This window comes from Physella acuta, unplaced genomic scaffold, assembly GCF_028476545.2.
Source record: "Physella acuta isolate Inbredline_101_S28 unplaced genomic scaffold, ASM2847654v3 ptg000723l, whole genome shotgun sequence".
Lineage (NCBI taxonomy): Eukaryota > Metazoa > Mollusca > Gastropoda > Physidae > Physella > Physella acuta.
In genome coordinates, this window is record NW_026732241.1 from 71,656 (window position 1) to 99,396 (window position 27,741).

At 38.7% G+C, this 27,741-nt stretch overlaps 1 protein-coding gene across 1 annotated transcript; it reads left to right on the forward strand.

Moving 5' to 3' along the window:
• The first annotated feature begins 4,062 nt into the window (after positions 1-4,062).
• On the forward strand, positions 4,063-26,708 carry LOC131949972 (uncharacterized). Its single transcript, XM_059311945.1, has 3 exons — positions 4,063-4,240; positions 6,932-7,124; positions 26,489-26,708. Exons 1-3 carry the CDS (start codon positions 4,063-4,065, stop codon positions 26,706-26,708), a joined length of 591 nt encoding a protein of 196 aa, XP_059167928.1.
• The last annotated feature ends 1,033 nt before the right edge of the window (positions 26,709-27,741 follow it).

Consider the following 27,741-nt stretch of genomic DNA (forward strand, 5'->3'; position numbering starts at 1 on the left):
TTTCTTGACCCTTACAGTACTTCAGGGAGAGAAAAAAAAGATTTGCTACATGTTTTTATGTATTGGTTTGAAATGTATTTCTAAAAAAAATATTCACAGAATATTAATGAAGGAGCTGTTATTTAATATAGAATGCATTAATTCTTTTGTCTTCATGATCTCCAACTGAAGAAAAAAATATGAGTCAATGTTTTAATATTGATTTGGTCGGTAAAATTTAACGGATTTTATGAGGCTGGCGAGAGAGAGAGAGAGGGAGAAATATATATATATAAATATATATATATATATATATATATATATATATATATATATATATATATATATATATATAGAGAGAGAGAGAGAGAGAGAGAGAGAGAGCTGTATGGTTCATTAATCTTCAACATTTTATAAAATACGTAATTTCGAATGACATTTAAAATAAACCGGGAGTGATCTCCTCTAAACTTTCTCGAATATTCTTATATAAAATAACAGGGGATGGGAACTCGGGCTATAGACATGATTTTTAATCCATTTTAAATACTTAAAGTTTTAAAAATAGAATAAAATCTCGTAGACAAATTAATTGCACACCAAGTGAACGCGAAATAAAAAAGCGCATAATAGTGCGCAATATTATTATTACTTTTAAAATTTACATTAGTTTTTTGAGAAATCGGAAGTAGCGTAAAGTACTACTTCCAGTCAACGGAAATGACTCAAAATTTAATAGAAGGTAGAGAATTAGATCTTTTACTTACGTATGAAATTTCATTTATCTATCTGAAATAGTACTCAAGTTATAGGCTTTTGAAAAATTCAAAGTAGGAAAAGTACCACTTCCCGTTATCGGAAATCGCTCAAAAGTTGATACGGATCTACGATTTTGATTAAATACTTATATATGAAATTTCATCAACCTAGCTGTAACGGTACTCAAGTTATCGTGTTTACACACGGACACACACACACACACACACACACACACACACACACACAGACACACAGACATACGGACAAGATTGCAAAATTATGTTTTTCCGTATCAGTGAGATGCAAAACGTCGAGATTTGCAAAAATCTCGATTTTTTTTTTGCACGATTACAAGACTTTCTCTATACTTCGTATATACGAGAAAGTAAAAAAACATCAAGTGGTTAATTAGGAATTAAAATCAGCAAATGTCTTTTTATTTTCGAGAAAAAAAATTAAATCAAGCAGAAGCTGCCATGATTAATCCATAATTTAGCTGACACGTTGCAGAAAAAAGTGCACCGTTAGCAGAAATATAAGTCGAGCTGCATGTTTAAGCGGCAAAATGTAGATTGTAGGTCCTATACAGCTTGTATTCCCATGTAGATTGTAGGTCCTAGGTAGATTGTAGGTTCCATGTGGATTGTAGGTCCTATGTAGATTGTAGGTCCCATGTAGATTGTAGGCCCTATACATCTTGTAGGTACCATGTAGATTGTAGGTCCTATGTAGATTGTAAGTCTCATGAAGGTTGAAGGTCCCTTGTAGATTGTAGGTACCATGTGGATTATAGGTCCTATGTAGATTGTAGGTACAATGCAGATTGTAGGTCCAATGTAGATTGTAGGTCCTATGTAGATTGTAGGTCCTATGTAGATTGCAGATCCTATGTAGATTGTAGGTCCTATGTAGATTGTAGGTCCTATATAGATTGTAGGCCCAGGGTAGATTGTAGGTCCCATGTAGATTGTAAGTCTCATGAAGGTTGAAGGTCCCTTGTAGATTGTAGGTACCATGTGGATTGTAGGTCCTATGTAGATTGTAGGTCCCATGTAGATTGTAGGTCCCATGTTGATTTTAGGTCCCATGTAGATTGTAGGTCAGGGTAGATTGTAGGTCCCATGTAGCTTGTAGGTCCCTTTTATATTGTAGGCCCCTTGTATATTGTAGGTCCCATGTAGATTGTAGGTACCTTGTATATTGTAGGTCCTATGTAGATTGTAGGTCCGGGGTAGATTGTAGGTCTGTGTAGATTATTGGTCCCATATTTTATTAAAGGTCCCAGGTCACCATGTTCCCCAAAGACACTTGCCTGATTGCCGTTTGCCCTAAAGCGACGAATTCCCAAATGGTCACTTGCCCGAAAAACATAAGTACTTTCAGGGATTCACTGTAATTCGGTTATCAAACCTTGAACAGCTATATGAGGAGAATTTCACTACCCCCGTTCCCCACCCCCCACCTTCCTAATCAAGTATTACGAGTTCAGCAAAAGTACTAAATTAAAAAAAAAACATTATTATTTGGAGATTTGAACTATAAACTAAAGTGTAGTAGCTACTAACTTTTTATACACTGATCTTACGAATCTCTATCGTCCCGTACTTGTCTAGTCCGAGCTAATGTTGTGTTACAAACAAATAAAACAAAATAAAAAAATAACTGGTCCTTTGTATAAGTCTAAACAATATACGAAGCGTTAGAAACATCGAACATCATATAAAATGCCACATTTGGCTTATATCTCTTTGTAATCGGTGAAAAATTAATTTCATAAAAATAGTATCATTGATGTTAAAAACACATAATCACATACGTAGAATCATAAGACTTCACAATTAGGTTAAGTTGCTGATAAATCATGAAATGTAATGTCTCTAACGTAATCCGATATCTGTCTTAGACTCTTAACGATGTTAAGATCATAAAACACTATTTTATTAGTTTCTACTGACACAACTCGTTGGGTTTCGATCGTAAGAAAAAAGAAAAGGTATAAAATAATTTTATAAAATGTTTATGTGTCTGGCGCCCTTTGAGTTCTAGATGTAGAGTAATGTTGTCTGTCAAATTTGTATGTGGGAGTTACCATTGTGTGCCCGTTTTTTACTTTCTCGTATATACGTAGTATAGAGAAAGTATTGTAATCGTGCAAAATCGACGTTTTACACCTCACTGATACGGAAAAACATAATTTTGCAATCTTGTCCGTATGTCTGTGTGTGTGTGTCTGTGTGTCTGTGTGTCTGTGTTTAAACACGATAACTTGAGTACCGTTACAGCTAGGTTGATGAAATTTCATATATAATTATTATATCAAAATCGTAGATCCGTATCAACTTTTGAGCGATTTCCGACAACCGGAAGTGGTACTTTTTCTACTTTGAATTTTTCAAAAGCCTATAACTTGAGTACTATTTCAGATAGATAAATGAAATTTCACATGTAAGTAAAAGATCTAATTTTCTACCTTCTGTTAAATTTTGAGTAATTTCCGTTGACCGGAAGTAGTAATTTACGCTACTTCCGATTTCTCAAAAAACTAATGTAAATTTTTAAAGTACTAATAATATTGCGCACTATTATGCGTTTTTTATTTAGCGTTCACTTGGTGTGCAATTAATTTGTCTACGAGATTTTATTCTATTTTTAAAACTTTAAGTATTTAAAATGGATTAAAAATCATTTCTATAGCCCGAGTTCCCATCCCCTGTTATTTTATATAAGAATATTGGAGAAAGTTTAGGGGAGATCACTCCCGGTTTATTTGTGCCTGTTTTTATGTTTTGGTTTTGATAAAATGCTTCCGTTGTATTGTCAATAATTCGGTTTCTAGAGCAACGATACTTCTTTTTCTTCGTTGATAATTGTAACGTTGTGTAAGATATTCTCCAACACAATTAAGTATTTAGTGTAAACCATTTTCACGCTATATATTAGGTCGTTGACTCAGATTTCAGCCTGCTTTGTTTTTGGATTTGCTTCCATAGCCTTTGTCCAACCAAGAACAAACTACAAGGCAGCAGTTGTTTGATTTTGGAGTTTTCTCTCCTAGAAGAGTTGCTGTCTCTAGCTATTGAGCCTCATCTGCCCAGGAAGCGATACTTAAATTAAAAAGGATCCACCAAAACATTAAGAAAATTGTCAGAACTACTGTTCCCAAAACCCCCAACCATACCTTAATATAAAATAAGATTAATGTTATGACTTAGTATTGACTGTGACGATAGAAGAAGAAATTTTAAGTTTGACAAGACTTAAACATGAGTTACATATCTTTCAGTGCCAGAGGTCCCCTTCGCTCGTGAGTTGACGGGTGCCAGGATGGACACACCCACTGCGCCCGTCCAGGCTCTATCCCCCTCGTCTCTGTTGGCCATGTCCCTGCTACAGCCGAATGGTACCGGGATGGACGTGGAACTGTGGGACCTCAGCCAGTCGCAGACTTACAGATGGGTCTTGTGGGTACAGACAATTTTAGAACCGTTCATTATTTTATTTGGTGAGTTTTATTTTTTAAAATATTTCATTCGTATAATTTCGAAACTTTTATTATTTTTTTATTTTTTTATTTTTTGCTTTTCCTTGTTAATTCATATTTTAGAACCATTTATTATTTTATTTGGTGAGTTTTATTTCATTTCTATTTTTGTTTTTATTCATATATTTTTAGAAACGTTCATTATTTTATTTGGGGATTTTTAGTCTTTATTTTTGTTTTTATTCATATATTTTAGAACCGTTTATTATTGTATTTGATGAGACGTTTTATTTATTTGTATATTTTGTTTTTTGATTCGTATAGTTTAGATCCGTAAATTATTTTATTTAGTCTGATTTAGTCTGGGTTTTTTTTTTATTCAGATTTAAAAAAAAAAACCTTGCAGTGTTATATTTATTGAGGTGAAGATAGAGCTTAGGTTTCTTGATTCAGATACTTACAACCGTTCAACATTATATTTGGTAAGTCATAACTGCAAATACATTTAATGGATTCAATTTAAATGGCTGCTCTTTCCATCCTAAATCGTCCTGTATGTGATCTTAGAATCTGATATTTAGAACCGTTGCTGGGGCTTTCGGGCATACATCCATTTAGTGACTAATTGTGACGGTTGTTTCCTATGTTAACATACGCTGAATTGATGCCAGAAGGTGACCATTGCTTTTTCTGAGGTTTAACAGCCCCTTTTCCTTTTCTATCCACTAACTGCGACAACAATCTTCCCTGTATTAACGCTCCAAGAAGGCGAGACAGCCCACTTTGGGAATATCTGTGTTAGTTGAATGTGAAAGTAAAAGTAAAGTTACCTTTTCGAACCTGATGGTCCATGGGACAAGTGAAGTAGAGTTCACCTGTTTCTGTGACCTCGGCATATTGTGGTCAGCTCTATTATCAGCTGCCTGTACCTTCCTTAACTTGAGTTAGGTACCCATCAGAGCTGGATGGACTCAGGACGGTCTACTGACTTGGTCCAGGATTCGAACTCGAGACCTTCGGGTTAGTAATCTAGCGCTCTACATAGACCACTCCAGGACACCGCATACACAATTCTTTGAAAACCCGACGCGACAGAAAGAGGACCTCACATTCAAGCTATTGATAAAAAAATTATTCTAGTAATAGCAGCTTTGTTTGAAGCGTACAACACAAAAAAAAATGTGACTTAAGGTGACAGAGATGAAAAAAAGTGTCATAAATGTAATAACAATGATGAAAAACTGTCATTATAATCCCACACTTTGTAAGTAGAGCTGTATAGCTAATCTGTAAAGACATCGGAAAAGTTTTCATTTTTAATCTATAATAATTAGATTTTTTTTTTAAACAAAAAAATGAAATGCTAATTAGACCAAACAACTTCGTCAGCGAAAAATATATTACTTGAATTTAATTAATTAACAAAGAATTTTAAAATCTCCAATCTCCAAATATATATATATATATATATATATATATATATATATATATATATATATATATATATATATATATATATATATATATATATATATATATATATATATATATATATAATATAGACCCTTGACCGGATGTGAGAGAATATAAGCACTTTGTTTACTTCCTCTATCGTTGGCCGAAATAATCACTACTTTGTTGTGTTAGGTGAATCCTATTTTAGACCCGGAAGTTTAGTACCGGCCGAGATTTAACAACATCCGCTCCCTGTGGTAGAAAAGCCGTATAGAATCTCTCTCATTATAAGCACGTCAAGAATGATCAGTAGCTTCACTTTGTCACCAGATCTGCCTCGCATTATCTGCCTCACATTATCTGCTTTACATTCACCGTCTCATATTATCTGCGAGGGCTACTTTTATTTTTACATCGAAAAAAAAATTTGAAACTAATAATGTTCTTTAAGTTTCAAAATGTTTAAAGAAAGAGAAAAAAAAAACAAATGAGGGAAAAAATCCATCGACTTCACTTTGTCTTCTGGTGAATTTTTTCTCTCCATTATGTTAATCTCTTTGAGATATTAGAGGCTGCTACCTCCCCCCGAACAACCCCCTCCCCCACATCCTCCCCCCACCCACCCCACATACACCAGCGCACTTTTCCGCAGGTTCCTCCAAATTGAAATCGACATAAAAAAAAGATGCGATTCGTTTATTTTTGTGACAACAAATTGATTCATCTTTTTCTAAATTTTAAAAAAGAAAATTGTATCTTCCGGGAGGAAATTTCAAGATTAATCAAAATAGTTGGCGAGAGTTTTGGGAGTAATTAAAGAGCAGAGCCCAATTATGTGACGCGTTGTCTAAGTAACGCGACGTCATTGTAGTGAATGACTCGTCGTTACACTGACCTTATAGCGGGGTGTGACGTCAATTTACGGGGAGGCCACGCCATTGTAGCAATTAACTCTACAACGGTCAGGTCATTCTTCAAATAGGTCCAACCTTACTGCGCTTGTAAGCAGAGTTTCTTCCAGGCATCTACCGCCCCCCCCCCCCCCCCGAACGAGATGGAATTTATATAGTAAACATACACTTTTACTAGTGTCCGCCCCTCCCGAAAAATGTTCACCCCCCCCCCGGAGAAAAAAGTCTGAAGTAACACTGCGTGTAAGTAGCTCACGCTTGGGTGCACATAAAGAAAGTGGGCGTGGCTTATAGATGACGTCATCTCTTGTTGTTGTTTTTCTTTTCCCCTTTCCTCCAACCACAGGTCTACTGGGTAACACGCTGGCGGTGACGACACTGATGACGAAACACCTGCGCGTGACGTCATGCTGCCTGTACCTGGCGGCCAAGTGTGTAGGTGATGCTGTGTTCCTGGGTGTGTTGTTCGTCGTCTGGCTGTTCCGTGTCCACGCCAGGGTCATCAACCATGCCGGTATTTGCCAGGTCAGTTCAGTTAGGTCAGCGTTGTGTTAGGTCATCTATGTGTGAGGTCATTTGTGTGTTTGGTCACTTGTGAGTTTGGTCAGTTTTTTTAGATCAATTGTATGTTAGGTCATCTATGTGTTTGGTCAGTTGTGTTAGGTCATCTATGATATAGGTCATCTATGTGTTAGGTCAGTTGTGTTAGGTCATCTATGTGTTAGGTCACTTGTGTTAGGTCATCTATGTGTAAGATCAGTTGTGTTTTAGGTCATCTGTTAGGTCAGTAGTATGGTAGGTTAGCTGTGTCATCTGTATATTAGGTCAGTTGTGTGTGAGATAATTTGTGAGTTAGGTCATCTGTATGTTAGGTCAGCGGTGTCTTAGTGCAGTTGAATATCAGGTCAGTTATATGTGATAGGCCAGATGTATATCAAGTCTACTGTTATCAGGTCATTTGTGTGTTAGGTCATTTGAGTATCAGTTCATTCAAGAATAAGGTCACGTGATCAGTATCTTAGATCAGTTGTGTTTGTCAGTTCATGTGTGAGTTAAACTGTATTTAGATCAGTTGTGTGACAGCTCAGTTGAGCTTAACTCTTCTGAAAGCCAAAGCATGTATGTGTTTTGGTGTGTATGTTTGTATGGGCAAACTACAATGTGTGTACACTTCACCCTGCGATGTTTTCACATAGTTATTTATGTTTTACAAAACACTGCGCGACCGCACAGCTTAAAGTGAGCACTTTGTTTTGACTTAGTGAGTATCGTCCATTACGGCTATCAGAATTTTCGCGCCATTTTGGACAAAATTTTACATATACCCAAGTAGTTTACTATGTTAAGACAATAATATACATTAATTTTCTAATTATTTTGATACAAATTTTTAAGAAGATAAAACCTTGAAACTTTTTTTTTAACATTTTGATAATCTCCCCTTTTACAAGAAACCTTTAAATTTGAGACAAATACTCAAATACTGATGCATCAAATGAACACATCCATTTCCTATCCTTAGATTCTTTACACAAACTAAAACCACTCCAATAGGCTTCAAAAGTCTATGAAATCATACTAATTTGTATTGAAATCTTTTTTAAAATATGACAAGCGATAAAGGTATAGTTATGTTTAAACTATCTATTTTCATATTTTTGTATTGAATATAAGCCTTTGGGATTATTTTGTTAATTAAAGTATCAGAAAAAAAACGCACTTCAAACATTTGTTGTTGATGATAAAACTACACGATATCGGTCAATGGGGTAAATAGCCTAGTAGTTTATTAATATGAATAATATAACATCCCCTATCATCACAACGCTATAACTCTACCAGAGTTTCTTCCATGCATCTCTTCGGGCGGGCGAAGCCCCCCCCCCTCCCCCGAAAAAATTCTACCGCCCCCTCGAACGAAATGAAATTTATATAATTTATATAGAAATTATATACTTTTAACAGTGTCTGCCCCCCCCCACCCCCCCCCCCCCGAAGAAAGTCTATCGCCCCCTCCCCGAAAATTTCAAGTGCCCCCCCCCCCCCCCCGGAGAAAAAAATCTGGAAGAAACACTGGACTCTACTAATCCAAACTATTAATAAACGTGTTGGCTAAATAAATATCAATATTGCTAGTTATTATTTGTTTGAATATTTCTAATCTTAATAAAACCGGAAGTCATTTTGTACTTATTTCTCAAATGTTATAAAATATTTAATTTAGGTTGAAAACAATGCTATCTGGCAACAACCATTTGGAACCAGCTTTTCAAGCCAATTGTTTAAAAAGTAAAACAACAAAATGTTTTTGAAGCTATTCTACATAATTCATGTAACCGGGCACTGATGGAATTGTCAACCACAAAGAACACTAATAAAATATATTTAAAAATCAAATCCCTTTGAAATATTATAAAAAAGACATTTCAGATCGCAATTTAAAAAAAAATAAAAAAATAAATTCAAAACCGAATGCCACACAAATCAGACATTTAGCTGTTGTTTTATTAACTCGAGATTAAAAAGTACTGTTGTTACAGGAATGACGCACTTCCTAATGCCAACAAAAATGTTAATGTAAATTGTCTATTTTTTCCAAAATCAAAATCAACTCATTTTCTTTGACAAGGGAGTTAACTATCAGGTCATTTGTTTTGTATTCAATCATAGACAGCAGTGACTCGCGTTAGCATGAATAATAAGCGGGCAGACAACCGCGAAGTAATAACATAAATATGTAAATATGTAATAAGGGGTGGATCGGTAGAAAGTACGCACACACCACACACACACGCACACACACATACATATACCTATACATATTCATGTATATATATATATATATATATATATATATATATATATATATATATATATATATATATATATATATATATATATATATATATATATATATATATACAGATACATATATATACATATACATATATATATATATATACAAATATGTACATATATATATGCATACATATATATGTATATATATATATATATATATATATATATATATATATATATATATATATATATATATATATATATATATATATATATATATATATATATATATATATGTGTGTGTGTGTGTGTGTGTGTGTGTGTATGTATATATATATATCATTCTGTCGAGGGTTTAAATTAAAAGTTAATAACCCAAATGAAAAAAAAATAAGGAAACCTTGTGAAACCCTCACCTATTTATTGGGAAATTACCTTTCCCCAAGGCTATCCGCACAACTCCGATGTATCTTCATCATTTCAAACGAATGAAAAACTAATCAGAGGTGTGCAGTCAAATTAGAGTGTGGGAGGATTTGATTACCACTAACCTCATTTAATTGACAATGCGGTTTTTTGTGTCTTCTTTAAGATGAACCTATCTAGTTGAAAATTACTTTTGTTTTCTAGTTAAAACTTCGTGTAGGAGTAACTTCACTAAGGCTTGATGTGATTTGTGTCTTTAATTTCTTTAAGCTTCAGTTGGCTGTACTTTCCACCTTTTTTATTGATAACTCTCTCTAGGGCGTGTTTGTGAAAAAAATCTTTCTAGGGCGTGTTTGTGTTACTAAATATTGGTCGTTAAATGAGGCGCGTGAGCTCCACGTGAGGTGGTGCGTGAGTACATCTGGTCACTGCGCTTTCAAGACCACCCCGACTCATACAATGAGGTCAACTACCCACAATTCTATCGCCTTGAACGCCAGAATAGGACTGTGCGGTCGGGCGATAGAGATCGTGATTGCTAACTCCGAATGTCCGAGGGGCAAATGTGACACGTTTGCTGGGTACATTAGCCCTAAACCATCAGCTGTCTAGGTGCATCAGCCCTTCTAGGAAATGAAATTCCAAAAAAAAATTACTTAGTACATCAGCCCTTCTAGGATAGGAAACTCCAAAATCAAACAACTACTGACTTAGAACATCAGCCCATCTATTAGAGGAAACTTAAAAAAAAATTATTATCTGGGTACATCAGCCCTTCTAGGATAGGAAATTCCAAAATCAAACAACTACTGCCTTAGTACATCAGCCCATCTATGAGAGGAAACTTTAAAAAATTATTATCTGGGTGCATCAGCCCTTCTAGGAAATGAAATTCCAAAATTAAACAACTACTGTCTGGGTGCATGAGCCCTTCTAGGATAGGAAATTCCAAAATCAAACAACTACTGACTGAGAACATATGTCCTTCTAGGATAGGAAATTCCAAAATCAAACAACTACCGCCTTAGTACATCATACCATCTATGAGACGAAACTTAAAAAAAAAAATATTATCTGAGTACATCAGCCCTTTTAGAAAACGAAACTCAAATAAAATCAAACAACAGCTGTCGGAGTATATCGGCCCTTCTGGGTGAGAAAACTCCAAAATCAAACAACTGCTGCCGTGTAGTCTGTTCATGAGTGTACAGAGACTACAGTCTGAGTCAACGCGTTACATGTTGCATAACAAGTCGACACGTGATAATCAACTGTGTTGGAGGAAATCACCACTAATATAAAAATAAACCGGGAGTGATCTCCCCTAAACTTTCTCGAATATTCTTATATAAAACACCAGGGGATGGGAACTCGGGATATAGTTATGATTTTTAATCCATTTTAAATACTTAAACTTTTTAAAATAAAATAGAATCTCATAGAAAAAAGTATTGCACACCAAGCGAACGCCGAATTAAGATGTTCATAATGGTGCGCAATATTATTAGTACTTTATAAATTAAGATGCGTTTTTGAGAAATCGGAAATAGCGTAAATTAGTACTTCCCGTCAACGGAAATTACTCAAAATTTGACAGAACGAAGAGAATTAGATTTTTTACTTACATGTGAAATTTCATTTATCTATCTGAAATAGTACTCAAGTTATAGGCTTTTGAAAAATTCAAAGTAGAAAAAGTACCACTTCCGGTTATCGGAAATCGCTCAAAAGTTGATATGGATCTACGATTTTGATAAAATACTTATATATGAAATTTCATCAAACTAGCTGTAACGGTACTTAAGTTATCGTGTTTACACACACACAGACACACAGACATACGGACAAGATTGCAAAATTATGTTTTTCCGTATCAGTGAGATGTAAAACGTCGAGATTTGTAAAAATCTCGATTGTTTTTTGCACGATTACAAGACTTTCTCTATAGGGCCCTACTTCGTATAGACGAGAAAGTAATTAAGAACGAATAAGAACACAGGCATGATGGGATAGCGTTGATAAGCTCCGGTGTGTTTGCTTCGTGTCTCTCAGATAACACGAGGTGGTTATCGATTGTCATGTTATATATATATATATACACACACACTGACACACACACACACTCAAAATCCCGTACACATACTAGCTCACAGGTACACCCCCCCCCCCCCACACACACATAGTTTCACACACTCAAACTCTCTCATACAAATACAATTACTTTCACACGCACTTTCAGTCGCGCACAAACACATACTCTCACAAAACAACGAGATCATACTCTTTAACACTTACACATATACACACTATAATCCCTCCGCCACACTCACATTCAGATACACAAACACACGATGCTGAATTATTTAATAAACAACGTCATACAATCGTTGGGGGACAGTCTTCTAAAAAGGCACAGAAATCTCACGACCATCGACAACCCCGTTAGAGGCACCGACACGACACATGGTCATCCTCTAACCACCCATTGACCGTGTTCCATTGTCTCAAACACGTTAGAAGCACCGACACAACACACTGACAACCTCTACAACTCATCGAGGGTGTCCATAGACACAACCATGTTAGAAGCACATACACAACATATTGACAACCTCACCACCGATAGATTACGCTAGAAGCACCGACACAACACACTGACAACCTCTACCACCCATCGACCGTGTGGATTCGACCATGTTAGAAGCACCTACACAAAATCTACAACCCATCGAAGCACCGACACGACATATTGACAACGCACGGATTACATGGCAAATCCGGATCACGGCGACCTTAAATTATTGAAACATTTTTTTGTTGTCTGACGTCTGATAGGACAAATTGGCAGACGATGAACAGAACCACGTGGTTTCGTGACGGGTAAGGACCAAATTGAGCGTGCAGACCGACATTTGTTGAGTCGGTGTCACTGGGGTTAGGGGGATGGGTTCGTGGGGTCGGGGAAGGGGGGATTTAAGCTAACAATAGATAAAAAGACGTAATGGTAGGATAGAGGCTTTTAAAGTGCCAGTTTAAAATGAATAGACGTGTGGGTTCTATACGAAGCTGGTTTATTCTTTTAGGACACATTACGTGACATGTTGGCAGTGGCGTAGCTACCGTAAAGCTAGCGTAAGTAAGGCATAGGAGCCCAAGGCAAATAGGGGCCCTTTTTCGAAAGTTTGAGGGGGGGGGGTGCAAATGGAAAGTCTGAGGGGTGGGGGGGGGGGGGGTGCAAATCGAAAGTTTGTCCCCGGTCGCCGGGAAGGGTCGCTACGCCTCTGAGGGGCCCACTAACACTTTTTGCATAGGGGCCCAACAATCCTAGCTACGCCACTGCATGTTGGGGTGTATCGAGACCCGTTGGTGATGTTGCTGTTTGAAGTATTGTGATTGGTGATGCCGTGTCGGTCGCAGTATTGACCTATGTATTTATTTCAATTTTAATATTGTTTGTAAATTTTATAAAACATATTAATTTTAATCTCCATGTTAATCAAAATGTCAAATATAATCTTCATGCCATCGAAAATGTCATATAATCTCATTGCCTCCCGAAAATGTCACCTTATAATGTCGACGCCTACCAACATGTCACATTTAATCTTCATGCCACCCGAAATGTCATTTAATCTCGTTGCATCCCAACATGTCACTTATAATCTCGATAACACCCAACATGTCACATATAATCTCGATAACACCCAACATGTCACATATAATCTCGATAACACCCAACATGTCACTTATAATCTCGATAACACCCAACATGTCACATATAATCTCGATAACACCCAACATGTCACATATAATCTCGATAACACCCAACATGTCACATATAATCTCGATAACACCCAACATGTCACATATAATCTCATCCTCTCCCTACATGTCACTAGATAATGCCAACACCTCCCAAAATGTAACTTTTGATACCAAACCTGACATCGACAAATTAACAAATCGTGACCTGCATGTTCTCACGATTTCCATAAAATAGTCCACCCACTTTTATCTAATTCCAGATCTAACGGAAATGCGCACGCGAAGTATTTTTCTTTCCATTTCCGGTCACCAAATTTGCCTAAGAAAACAAAGTTTTGCAAGTTTCTCTCAGGGGTAAACCTAAAGTACAGTACATCGTTGTGGTAGGCGCTAAGTCACGTTTTCGTTGTTTAGAAAATAGTTGCTTCAAATTTAAAAAAAATAAAAATACAAGAAAGGTGTTTTCCACAAGTGACGTAATGTTGTACTTTCCCAAGAGTTTAAAAATAGAAAAAACAGTAAAGTTTGTTTTTGATGTAGAAAATTTAAGTCGCCTGCTGATGTACTGGTGCATCATTACGTAACGATGTCCGTTTATAAAATAGGTTTGCTAAAGAGAAAGAGAACTGATTCATTTAAACGATATTCCAAAAAACGTCGATATTTCAACTAAGTTGTTAATTTTATCGATTTTTTTTTCTTCGTCAACACATGTTAAAACTTGTGTACATAAGTTTAAAATAGTATATTATTTGAGCAGCCTTCAGTCACGTGGTCAGCCAACAATCACGTGGTCAGCCAACAATCACGTGGTCAGCTCTCCATCACGTGGTCAGCTCTCCATCACGTGCTCAGCCAACAATCACGTGGTCAGCTCTCCAACACGTAGCCAGCTCTCCATCACGTGGTCAGCTCTCCATCGCGTGCTCAGCCAACAATCACGTGGTCAGCTCTCCATCACGTGCTCAGCCAACAATCACGTGGTCAGCTCTCCATCACGTGGTCAGCTCTCCAACACGTGCCACGTGCGCTTTAACGTAGTCTGACGTCCGCCACGTTGTCGACCAACAGTCTCGTGGACAGTCCTCTGTCACGTGGCTATCCCTGTCACGTGGTCAACCCTCAAGCACGTGGTCGATCCTTTTTCACGTGGTCAGTCATCTATCACGTGGTCACTCGTCTGTCACGTGGTCAGTCCTATATCACGTGGTCAGTCCTCTATCACGTGGTCAGTCCTCTATCACGTGGTCAGTCCTGTCACTTGGTCAGTCGTCTGTCACGTGATCATCCCCACTGTCACGTGGTCAGCCGTCAATCACGTGATTAACTCTCTGTATTGCCGTCAGACGAATGATGCCGGCTGGCTCAGACGCCAGGGATGCAAACCTTCATGCTAATTGGCATGGCGGTATGTTAGCCGGCCCCCGCGGATCCGGCTAGCGGAAACACAATCCGGACAGGCACCACGCACATTACTTGTGCTAATTTTAACAGTGAGACTTCTATAGTCCGGATAAGTGAGTCTAGCTAGTCTAGCATTTTGTGAGTCTAGCTCAGTAGCGTAGGCAGGGGGGGTTAGGGGGGTCATAACCCCCCCCCCATAGACCCCTCGGTATATAGAAAAAGTATGAGAGGGGGGTGCAAATCGAAAGTTTGAGGGGGGGGGGGGGTGCAAATCGAAAGTTTGAGGGGGGGGGGGTGCAAATCGAAAGTTTGAGGGGGGGGGGGGGTGCAAATCGAAAGTTTATCCCCGGGTAAAAATTGGAACCTCCCCTAGAGACGATCCTGGCTACGCCACTGGTCTAGCTAGTCTAGCATGTTTTGAGTCTTGCTAGTCTAGCATTTTGTGAGTCTAGCTAGTCCAGCATGTTTTGAGTCTAGCTAGTCCAGCATGTTTTGAGTCTAGCTAGTCCAGCATATTTTGAGTCTAGCTAGTCCAGCGTGTTTTGAGTCTAGCTAGTCCAGCATGTTTTGAGTCTAGCTAGTCCAGCATGTTTTGAGTCTAGCTAGTCCAGCATGTTTTGAGTCTAGCTAGTCCAGCATGTTTTGAGTCTAGCTAGTCCAGCATGTTTTGAGTCTAGCTAGTCCAGCATGTTTTGAGTCTAGCTAGTCTAGCACGTCATGAGCCTAGCTAGTCCAGCATTTTGTTCTTGATTGGACAAAGGCTATGGAAGTAAATCCGAAAAGAAAAGAAGGCTGAAATCAAAGTCTACGACCTATATGGAGCAAAAACTAGTTGACACGTAATTCTTCATATTGTGTTGGAGGGAATCCCTTCTAAAACTAAAATTAAGAAAAGAGAATATAGTTTAAAGGGGCACTTAGTTTCCAATTTTTCCCAAACCATCAGAATTTGACATCCTAATCTCATAAAACATATTCTAAAAACTTGTCACGTCGATATTTTTTCTCGAAAAACGAACTGGCTTTTTCATAAACTTCTTTATTTTTACTGTCCAATTGCACTGGAATTTCATTCTCCTTAATGTTGGGTACGAATACATAAGAAACATTAGAATGGCTGACTGCTGCTTATTTATGTTTTAAAGTAGAAATGTTTATTTAAGAACGCGGTTATGTAAGATATGTCTAGATCTAGAAAATGTAAGGGTTAAAGAGTTCATTGTGCTGGGCTTTTTCTATTACCGATTTTCTTCATTATTTGATCTAGGATTGAAAGGCGGAATCCTATAGCACTCTCTAGTGAAGGAAATGTTAAACTTTTAATACTTCAATAGCGTCTCGCTTAATTATTTTCTCATTGCTAGGGGCAGTAGGCAATGTCATGACCCGGAAATAATTGAAGTTTTGTGGAGAAGATAGTTGGAAATGTGTAGGTTATTGAGACCGAACATGTATTATCTCTTTGAAAATGTGTAGAGGAAGTGAGAAAATTTTGTTTGTTTAAAATTGTGTACACAATTGGAGCTAAACATGTACTTATTTGGAAATGTGTACGCAAATATAGCAAAATATGTATTTGTTTCAAGATTTGTAGAGACGATGTGCATTTATGTTTGGACATGATCGAGCTGACGAGAATCTTCTTCTTCTTCTTCTTCGTTCTTAATTGTGTATATGGTGGAGGATTCAGACAACAAGTCCAACTTCGTGGACAAACCGGACTGTGGTCTCCAGTTTGGCAGGTGCCCCATATAATTTTTCCCTGAGTGGGGTGGGGTGGGCAGGGGCCAGTGTCTGACTCGTGCCTGGCTATACAAAGTACATTCCTGGAGTACGTGTTCTGTATTTTCCGGGGCCTTGCCACAAGGGCACATTTCGCCACACCCAACGAGAATCATTCCATCATCATTACTGCCATGGATAAAAATTATTTATTTTTTAGATTTTGCAATCATAGCGGGCGTAAAAAAAAATAAAAACAACTTAGACCTGAAAATAATCCAGAGAACTTAATAAAATAATTATTTTTTTTTTAATTTAAGACTACATTTCTGTTTATTTTCATGTAGCCTAAGTTATAACCTGAAGTTTCACTTTCGTAAGACAAACATCGATTGGCTCTACAGCCATATTCTGATAACCCCAATTCATAATAAAACCCATAATAATTTGTACTCAAAACTTTGGCGGTACTATTTTTTAATAAATAGAAAATTAAAAAAATAAAACCACATTATCTATTTCAGCATTTTTTGTTTTGAATGTTTTGAATGTCTGTGATAAACGTACACAATTAAATTGTTGTTAGCTTTTTTTTTAAATTGTTTATTTTATAAAAAAAATACTAAAATCGTCAATTACATCCAATCTTTAGTAAAGTCATTATTTTTAAAAATATTTAATGGGCCTTTCGAATACTTTTGTGGCTGTTCTCTGTTGGGTCCATTGCCTTTCCACAATTGCCATAAGCCTAGAGCCTATCGATGACTTTTGTCTTTCGCGTTCTCGTGGTTCAAAGGTTAATGGGTTTCTCGGTAATCAAGTCCAAATCATAGACGTTTGTCTGGACACATCAATTAACCTTGTTCCTCAAAGTCGGACCCCAATTTTTTTTTTAACCAAATAAATACATGTCCGTTGTAAATTAGGTTTTGTTAATTAGATAAAACAAATAAGCTACATGCCCGGCTTTCATTACATTTTTGTAAACATGTTGTTTTTTTAAAAAGGGGGCATGAATGTGGAGAGAGAGGTTGGGGGAAGGGGACAAGTCGTTTAGCAGACCCAAAATTTTACAGTCCAATTGCACTGGAATTTCATTCTCCTTAACGTTGCATAGGAATATACAAGAAAAATTAGAATGGCTGACTTCCACTTTATTTTTAAAAGTAGAAATGTTTATTTAAGATCGCGGTAATGTAAGAAATGTCTAGATCTAGAGAATGCAGGGGTTAAAGAGTTCATTGTGTCTGGGCTTTTCTATTACCGATTTTCTTCATTATTTGATCTAGGATTGAAAGGCGGTATTTAGTATTTACGGTATTAGAAAAATCCATAATCCAACCAAAATAAAACCCAGTGGAATTTCCGATGTATGTTTTTGTGTGTGTTTTTATATAGGTTTTGTACAGAAAAAATACAGCCACTAACACCTCGCTGTTGCGGAAAAAAAAAAAAATGTCCGAAATGTGGTTGCAGAACAGACCTTCATAAAATTAAATAGGGGGCCCTGAACACTTTTAACTAGTCGAATAAGGGGAGAAGTAATACCATTCCAATAAATAGTCAAATAGAGGGCCAATAATTAACTTTTAAATAGTCACATGGTGGCCAATAAAACTCATTTAAGTAGTCAAATAATGGGATTATATATATATATATATATATATATATATATATATATATATATATATATATATATATATATATATATATATATATATATATATATATATATATATATATATATAACCTATTTAGGCCTATAGAGGGCCCTAAAAATTGATTTTTTTTACTTTCGCCACTGTATTTAAGCCGGATGTTTCAGGCGCCATTGTTAGAAAAATCAACCACCGTAATATAATCCACACAGAACCCACTAAAGCTGAATAGGCTCTGTGTGGTATCAGATCAACAGAAACTACATGCTGGGATTCGAGATTCGAAGTCCAGAACATAAGACTTGGTTTACTAAGTCCAGAACATAAGACTTGGTTTACTAAGTCCAGAACATGAGACTTGGTTTACTAAGTCCAGAACATAAGACTTGGTTTACTAAGTCTAGAACATAAGACTTGGTTTACTAAGTCCAGAACATAAGACTTGGTTTACTAAGTCCAGAACATAAGACTTGGTTTACTAAGTCCAGAACATAAGACTTGGTTTACTAAGTCCAGAACATAAGACTTGGTTTACTAAGTCCAGAACATAAGACTTGGTTTACTAAGTAATATCAGCAAAAAGTTGAAGAAACTAGGCTTTTGTAATGGCCATTTTATCTTTATCCGCTGTGATACGTATATAAGTGGAGCAAAAAAAATATTAAATTAAGTACAGCGACATTAAAATTTCTTTTAAAATGCATTTACAAAAATATTCTTCATTAAAATTTCATCATTTTTAAAATAATAAATAAAACCAAAACGAAGATGAAGCAGCGAGTATTTAAAAAATTGCGCTAGCATGCAAATGACAAGAGTTAATGAACAGAATACATAAGAAAAGCCATTAAACGAGTGTCGGTATTTTTTAAATCTTTGTATGAGCATTAGATCACTCTAGCACACTCAAGCACGAAGTCTAAATATGAACGGTTTTTTTTAAAAGTATGATATGGAAAAATTCTTTTAAAAAAAAACTTTTTTGAAATTTGAACTGCTAGAGTAGGGCGTTTGATTGGCTGAAAGATTAGCTGCAGCCATGGCGCCCCTTATGGCTTCCGGTTTTCGTGGAACTCGCGAGATGAAAAAAAAATGTATAGAGATTTCTGAGAGAGATCGGGGCTTGTTTGATTAAACCTAATTACTAAAGCTTCTCTCTCTCTCTCTCTCTCTCTCTCACTCTCTTTCTCTCTCTCATTCTGTACTATCTTTTTTTACTTCAATCTCTCTTTCACCTTGATCGCGTACAGATACACATAAACACAGACACCCATACACGCCAATTAACCGTAATTAAATGTATCTTCATCTCGATGTTCCATACTCAACAGACATACAGTGACGCATACCCACATACAGACACACAGACACGCCGACACATAACCACATACAGACACACACTGAGACTTGCTGATACAGGCACATACACACACACGTCGACACATACACAAAGATACAATCACAATTTGCATAAACATACAGACACACACATACAGAAATATACAGACAGACACTAGACCTGCTAATGATTTCGTCGTCTGTAGTAGTTCTTGAACATACTCGAACATTTTTTAATAATGAGTACAAATAAATTCATCTTACATATTTTAAATTTCAAGTGAGAAAAATTAAAAGGGACGCGATTTCGCCATTTGGGCAGATGAGGCTCGTTAGCTGGGGACAGCCACTCTTCTAGGAGAGACAACTCCAAAATTAAACAACTGCTGCATTGTAGTTTGTTCTTGGTTGGACAAAGGCTATGGAAGCAAATCCAAAAAGAAAAGCAGGCTGAAATCGGAGTCAATGGCCTCAATGGCGCATAACCAGTTGACACGTAACGCTTAATTGTGTTGGAGGCGTGGTCGAGTCGGCAAAAAGCTCATGGTTGATAAATTCGAACAAAGTCTCGAGTTTAAACCCACTGGCAGATAAATCTCGATCCCCTTCAACACTAATAATTAAGAATGAAGAAGAAGAAGAAGCCATTTGTGGATGTTCGCCGAGGTAATTTCCCTGCTAATTAACAAAATACACAAATGCACACACTCTCCAACATAATTACAACATACACAAGTGCATTTAAACTTTAAAGTGCGGCATTACGTCACACTTTGAAAACGAATCTTTACCTCCAAAAAGTGTCTCACAAACACTTGAGCAGAGACGTGAAACTCAATTAACTAATGGGGCAGTTTTCCGTGTATTTTGTTTCCTTTCTTTTTTCCTTTTTTAGAACTCATACTTTTTTTAGCTCGTCATTGGGACAATCCATTATTTAAAAGATGGATTGCCCTCCCTTGTTTCAATGAATGGAATTATCTCCCCTTTTTACTTCTGTTTGACGCTTGACGAAATCCATTCATTCTAAAAAATAAAAATGTGTTAGTCTGTGATTTAATCAGTGCGCAGTCTACGCTCTAAAATCAATAGTTTTCAATTTCTGCACCGAATAATGTAGATTTTGTTCCACTCTATTTGTTAAGTAAAAATCTTCAGGTCAGACCGTGTCTTATTTTTACGCCAAAATCTAATAATGTTTGAGATTAAAAGTCCTTAACACAAATATATGAGTGCTTACAACTTATATAATCATGAAAAGGTTTTTAAAAGTAATGCCATGCATTTCTAAGGGTTATCTTTATTTTTTAAAAATCCGCAAGATCCTTTTTTAGAAGCGATTTTGGATGCAAGATGTTTAGTTCGATAAGACTTTACAGGACGATTGTTCTGAATCAAAATTGTCAAAACCACCGAGTTGATGTGCTATAGCTTGTGCGTTAGATTGTTCATGTGCTTGAAAGAGTATTTAGTGCGCGTCTGTTATTATGTGTTGGGAAACATATGTAGAGCGTGCTTGTGAGATATGGTGTGTGTTTGTTAACTTGTTTACTGGTGTGTGTTTTAGTATGCGTATGTTTGTGAATTCAGATGTGTACGTACATTTATTAAAATTGATAGCCTTATGTTTTCTTTTTACACATAAACACAATCGCAGTCACAAACAGAAACACAAAAGCATATATATATATATATATATGTGACGAGCGAACATTTATCCTGCCGACAACGCCAATTGTAACGAGCCAACAGTTACCATGCTCGCAACGCCACATGTAATGAGACCTAATTGCCTGTAGTGCCACGTGTTAACGAGTTTAACCACTCATTCTAGACAACATTGACCACAGTATAGATACTCAAGATGCAGGTTCGCTATTGATCCTTTATTACATGAATCAAGAAATGCTTCATAATAACACAATAAATCAACAGGAATGCTTCTCAATAATAGTCTGAATCAACTGACCCCTAACAGTCCTTCACTAGGCTTTATATAACTGAATCCACATGTCTATAATCCTCCTTAACACAATACGGCTAACCCGTTCTATAACCGACTTGACATAGTCCCACAGACTGACTGATCTAAGCGAGCGATGAAGGAGGCAAGAGGGGAAAAGGGTCGAGCTCCGCCGTCCCCCCCCTATTTATCCCTTGAAATCGTAGTCGTACTTGTATCCATTTCCGTAATCGTAATTGTAATCGATTCTAATCGTTACATCAGACTGTTAATTACGCCGCTTCTGTCGTACAGTCCGATTTTAATAAGCCACCTGCATCCTGTCACATCAAAGTTGACAGACCGTCTTTCGTATCGCTTCCCGAGATATTACGCCTTGGCATCAGCCAACACCTGCACTGTGACGTCAGACTGTAACACGTTATGTCTCTTGGTAACTTCCCCTAGTTACATCCACCCCTGCCTTTTTTTGTGTGTTATCAACCACAAACAACGCTTGGCAGGTGCAGTCCTTCAAAGTCCATCGCACCACCGTAAAAAAAAATCCATTGTTCCACTCACTGTCAATGTCGTCACATTCGTATAAGATTGACAGTTATCCCCATTTCACATATCCAATGTGTCTACATCATCCTCCTCAGACACAAAACAGTTCTAGAATTCACATCCACCTTTTTTCGTTTGGTGCCTTCACCAGTTCACTTTTATGACTTTTTGAACAGTCTGTTTTCATACCAGCGCGACCATGAAAGAATTGATGGTTGCTGACAAAAAATTTCGTATTCTTTCTGTTTCTCAAACTTCTCCGCGGACCACTTATCTGATGGTCTACTGTCTCTCTGCTTTTGGAGGGACCGGGATCCTCATTGTTGCCGGTATCCTCCCCTTGCGTATCGCTGTTGTTCTGTTGATGGTGATATGGTTCCGGAATGGGTATGTGAATTTCCGTTATAACTTCCGGTTCCCTAATTGTCTTGGGTTTCTGTGTGTGTAACTGCTCTTCTTGCCTATTCCAATATTTCTTTAATTGAGCAATATTCGCCCACCGATCCGGTTTGGCGTGATCGATGGGTCTTATCTTAAAGGGGCCACCTGCTACTTTAGGCATCTCCACGACTTGCCATATCTCCTGTCCCCAGAGATCGTGGATTTTGTTTCTGCCTAACGGGTGGCTACGCAGTAATACCCTGTCATTCAGTTTGAGTGGCGGGTCCTTCGTCTGTATCGGCGGTTCCCTTCGCCGAGATTCATGTTCTAGTCTTTCCTGTACTACCCTGTACATTTCTCTAATTCTTCTCATATGTTCATTCACATATTCCAGTGCGGTGTATGAGCCAGTCATACTCTCCCTTTTTCCTAGGAACAAATCAAGAGGGAGTCGAGCCTCTCGTCCGAACAGCAACATGTATGGCGAAAAGCCGGTTGTGGCATGTGGTGTGCAGTTGTATAGATATACCAACTCTGGGAGAAAATCAGGCCAACGTTTTTTCTGTTCAGGTTCTAGCGTACGCAGCAAATCATGCATGCTGCGGTTGAACCGTTCACACTGTCCGTTTCCTTTCGGATTAAATGTGGTTGTTCTAGATTTGTTGATCCCGTAGTGGTTGCACAGTTGGTTAATTACTTCTGACTCGAAAGCCCTTCCTTGGTCAGAGTGTAATTGTCTTGGTATGCCATATTTGATGAACCAATGTTCTATTAAGACCTTTGCCACTGTTTTGGCAGTCTGATCTCGTGTGGGCACCGCCACAGTCCATTTGGTGAATACATCAGTCATTACCAACACATGTTCCGTCCCATCCGATGATTGCTCCAACGACGTAAAGTCCATAGCCACAATCTCTAGTGGTTTTGTCGCTAGTAGGTGTCCTGATGGCTGTCTCATTTTGACAACTGGCATTTTCGCATGCTGACACCTCACACAAGCCTCACAATGGCGTTTGACCTCCATTTCCATATTGGGCCAGTAACACCTCCGTCGTAATATTTTGTGCGTCCTGTCCTGACCCTGGTGTCCTGCCCTGTCATGTGCCAACCTTAGCACTTCTTCTCTTAACTGTCCAGGCACCACCACCTGGTGTATTGTCCCATCAATTTGGTCATGAATTCTCCGCATGAGAACACCATCCTTTATACTGAGACGGTTCCACTGACTCAGTATTTTCTTTGTTTCTCGACCAAATTGTTCTCTTTCCCTTCTTCCTGGGAATTTTTGTTCCTGGACGTGTTTCAATAGCGGTTGTAAGCCACTATCCGTTCTCTGGGCATCTCTTATCTTTTGGTGATTAAGGCAATTAAAATCACTACTGTCCATATGTTCGGGTTCCGTGGATATGTGCTCCACCCCGGTCTGCCCGTTTTGCATCACTTGTACCCCATGAGGGATATCTGTTGACGCTCTGACCTCACATATTCCTGTCAGTGTTTCCTCCTCATCACCCGGTCTCTCGTAAGGATTCCTTGATAAGGCGTCCGCATTGCCATTGGACCGCCCCGGGCGATACTTTATCTCTAGGTCAAAGAGTGCCAATTCTGCTGCCCATCGCTGTTCGATGGATCCCAGCCTTGCTGTAATTTGAAGTTCTTTTTCAATATCTGATAATTTTTCTAGTTTGCCAACACTGTTCTGTTGTCCACTATTTTTATTTACTTCTTCCGATAACAGACACTCTAAAGATGAACATTTCTCCTGTGCTTTTAATTTGCATGAACTTTTCCTATCCAGTTTCCTGGTTAGACTTTGAATTCCTTTATTAAGTCTACCAATTTTCTTCTTATCATCATTTTTCTCTACCAACAAATTGTTCACTTGAAACTTTTCAACATTCAAGTTCATTTCACAGTTCATTTTTTCCATTAGTTGTGTTTTGCCTTTCTTTTTCTCCCTACTGTGTTTCTGTGTCATTTTGTTTACCAAGTCCTTACCTCGCCGCTCTGTAGCCTTGACCTGCCGTACAGAGGGCGATCGTTTCACCGGACAGTACCGTGCCATATGTCCGGGTTGTGAACAAGACAAACAAATTGGTCGACCGTCTGCCGTCCATTGGAGTGATGGCTTGGCAGGACGCGGCCGTCCAACCCGTCCCTGTTTTGTCCCGTTCTTTTCCTGATTCTCAGCTGTTGACCTGCTTTCCAACCTCTCCAAACGTTGGTCAACCTTCTCTAGGTGGGCCAACAGTTGAGCCATCATGGTCTCCATCGTGTCGGCCCCTGTGGGTGGGGATTGTCTCTGTTCAGGCACAGAGACTTTGTCCACCGAACAGTTCGATTGGTCCTCATCCTCGGACCTGCGGATCGCTGAGTTCCTGACCTGAAGGAAGGTCAACTGCGGGTCTTTGTGGACCTCCTCTTTCAACTCTCTCTTTAAGATCGGGGTTGCTAGCCCCTCGATGAAATGGTCCCTCAGTAGGCGTACATCAATGTCCGGTGATTTGCCCTTTACCAAATCAAAGGCCCTGTTCATCCTGTGTGAGTACTCCATCACACTCTCCGCCATTCTCTGCTTTAAGCCCACGAATCCCGATAGCAGTTGCACTCCCGACCGTCTCTCCCCAAAGGTCTCCATAATCAGATCCAGCACCTTATCTGGATCTGATTGGACGGTCCTATCGTGGCACTTAACCTCTGCCCTAACCGTTTCACCTATACTGCCCATCAGCAGTCTTAATCTTTCCTCTGGTGACATATGTCTCGAGGCCCAGGCCGCTTTGACCTCTTCACTGAACCTGTTGGTTAAAGTTGGATCTCCGTCCCCGTAAAATTTGTTAATATGGGACTCTCTGGGTAGGACCACTATATGGGTCTGCTTCTCGTCCAGAGTAGACATTTTCTTCCTTAAGTACTAAAAAAAAAGAGAGTTCTTTCTTACCGTGTGTGTATGAAAAATTTTTCCTCGTTCCTCAATTTTCACAGTTCCTGAATGTCCGAATTCACACACACACTAAACACAGTTATGCACAAGGTTGACTATAGGTGCCTTAAACGGCAAGTCTAGTTGAATTCATCCTGATCGCAGCGCCAATTGTGACGAGCGAACATTTATCCTGCCGACAACGCCAATTGTAACGAGCCAACAGTTACCATGCTCGCAACGCCACATGTAATGAGACCTAATTGCCTGTAGTGCCACGTGTTAACGAGTTTAACCACTCATTCTAGACAACATTGACCACAGTATAGATACTCAAGATGCAGGTTCGCTATTGATCCTTTATTACATGAATCAAGAAATGCTTCATAATAACACAATAAATCAACAGGAATGCTTCTCAATAATAGTCTGAATCAACTGACCCCTAACAGTCCTTCACTAGGCTTTATATAACTGAATCCACATGTCTATAATCCTCCTTAACACAATACGGCTAACCCGTTCTATAACCGACTTGACATAGTCCCACAGACTGACTGATCTAAGCGAGCGATGAAGGAGGCAAGAGGGGAAAAGGGTCGAGCTCCGCCGTCCCCCCCCTATTTATCCCTTGAAATCGTAGTCGTACTTGTATCCATTTCCGTAATCGTAATTGTAATCGATTCTAATCGTTACATCAGACTGTTAATTACGCCGCTTCTGTCGTACAGTCCGATTTTAATAAGCCACCTGCATCCTGTCACATCAAAGTTGACAGACCGTCTTTCGTATCGCTTCCCGAGATATTACGCCTTGGCATCATCCAACACCTGCACTGTGACGTCAGACTGTAACACGTTATGTCTCTTGGTAACTTCCCCTAGTTACATATATATATATATATATATATATATATATATATATATATATATATATATACGTTCCCCAGCTGACGGTATTTCTGAGTTACGCCTGCAGCTTCACGTCTGTCTGGCTGATTGTCCTCGTGTCCCACGAGAACTTTGTCCGGATCTCCCGACCCCACCTGGTCAAGGTCTACTGCACCCCTCGCCGGGCCGGCTTCAGCATCGCCCTCGTCTTCATCAGCGCCGCCATCATCTACAGCTTTCATCTGTGGATAACCCAGGTCCAGATGGACGAGAACGGCGAGATGAGCTGTGTGGCTGTAGCCAGGTGAGTCGTATGGCTGTAGCTGGATGGTATGGCTGTAGCTAGATGGTATGGCTGTAGCTAGATGGTATGGCTGTAGCTAGATGGTATGGCTGTAGCTAGATGGTATGGCTGTGGCGAGATGGTATGGCTGTAGCTAGGTGGTATGGCTGTAGCTAGATGGTATGGCTGTAGCTAGATGGTATGGCTGTGGCGAGATGGTATGGCTGTAGCTAGGTGGTATGGCTGTAGCTAGATGGTATGGCTGTAGCTAGATGGTATGGCTGTAGCTAGATGGTATGGCTGTAGCTAGATGGTATGGCTGTAGCTAGATGGTATGGCTGTGGCGAGATGGTATGGCTGTAGCTAGGTGGTATGGCTGTAGCTAGATGGTATGGCTGTAGCTAGATGGTATGGCTGTAGCTAGATGGTATGGCTGTAGCTAGATGGTATGGCTGTAGCTAGATGGTATGACTGTAGCTAGATGGTATGGCTGTAGCTAGATGGTATGGCTGTAGCTAGATGGTATGGCTGTAGCTAGATGGTATGGCTGTAGCTAGATGGTATGGCTGTGGCGAGATGGTATGGCTGTAGCTAGGTGGTATGGCTGTAGCTAGGTGAGTCGTATGGCTGTGGCGAGATGGTATGGCTGTAGCTAGATGGTATGGCTGTAGCTAGATGGTATGGCTGTAGCTAGATAGTATGGCTATAGCTAGGTGGTATGGCTGTAGCTAGGTGGTATGGCTGTAGCTAGACAGTATTGCTCTAGACAGGTAGACTTGTAAACTTCCAAATGGGGAAGGGGGTGGGGGGTTGCGCACTTACATTTTCTGGAGCAAGGGAAGGGGGGGCATTGGTTAAAGTTAATATTTTCTAAATAAACTATACATTTTGTTTCTGTTTTGTCTGGAGGGGTGTATAGGGCAGTGGTCGTTCCCCCACCCCCTCTCTCCCCCACCGAGAGATTCCTGAAAGTCTAGCATGTGGCGGTACTGACATTTCACTGACCAGAAACACCATCAGAAAATATATATTCGATGTGTCATGGCATGATGCTAATC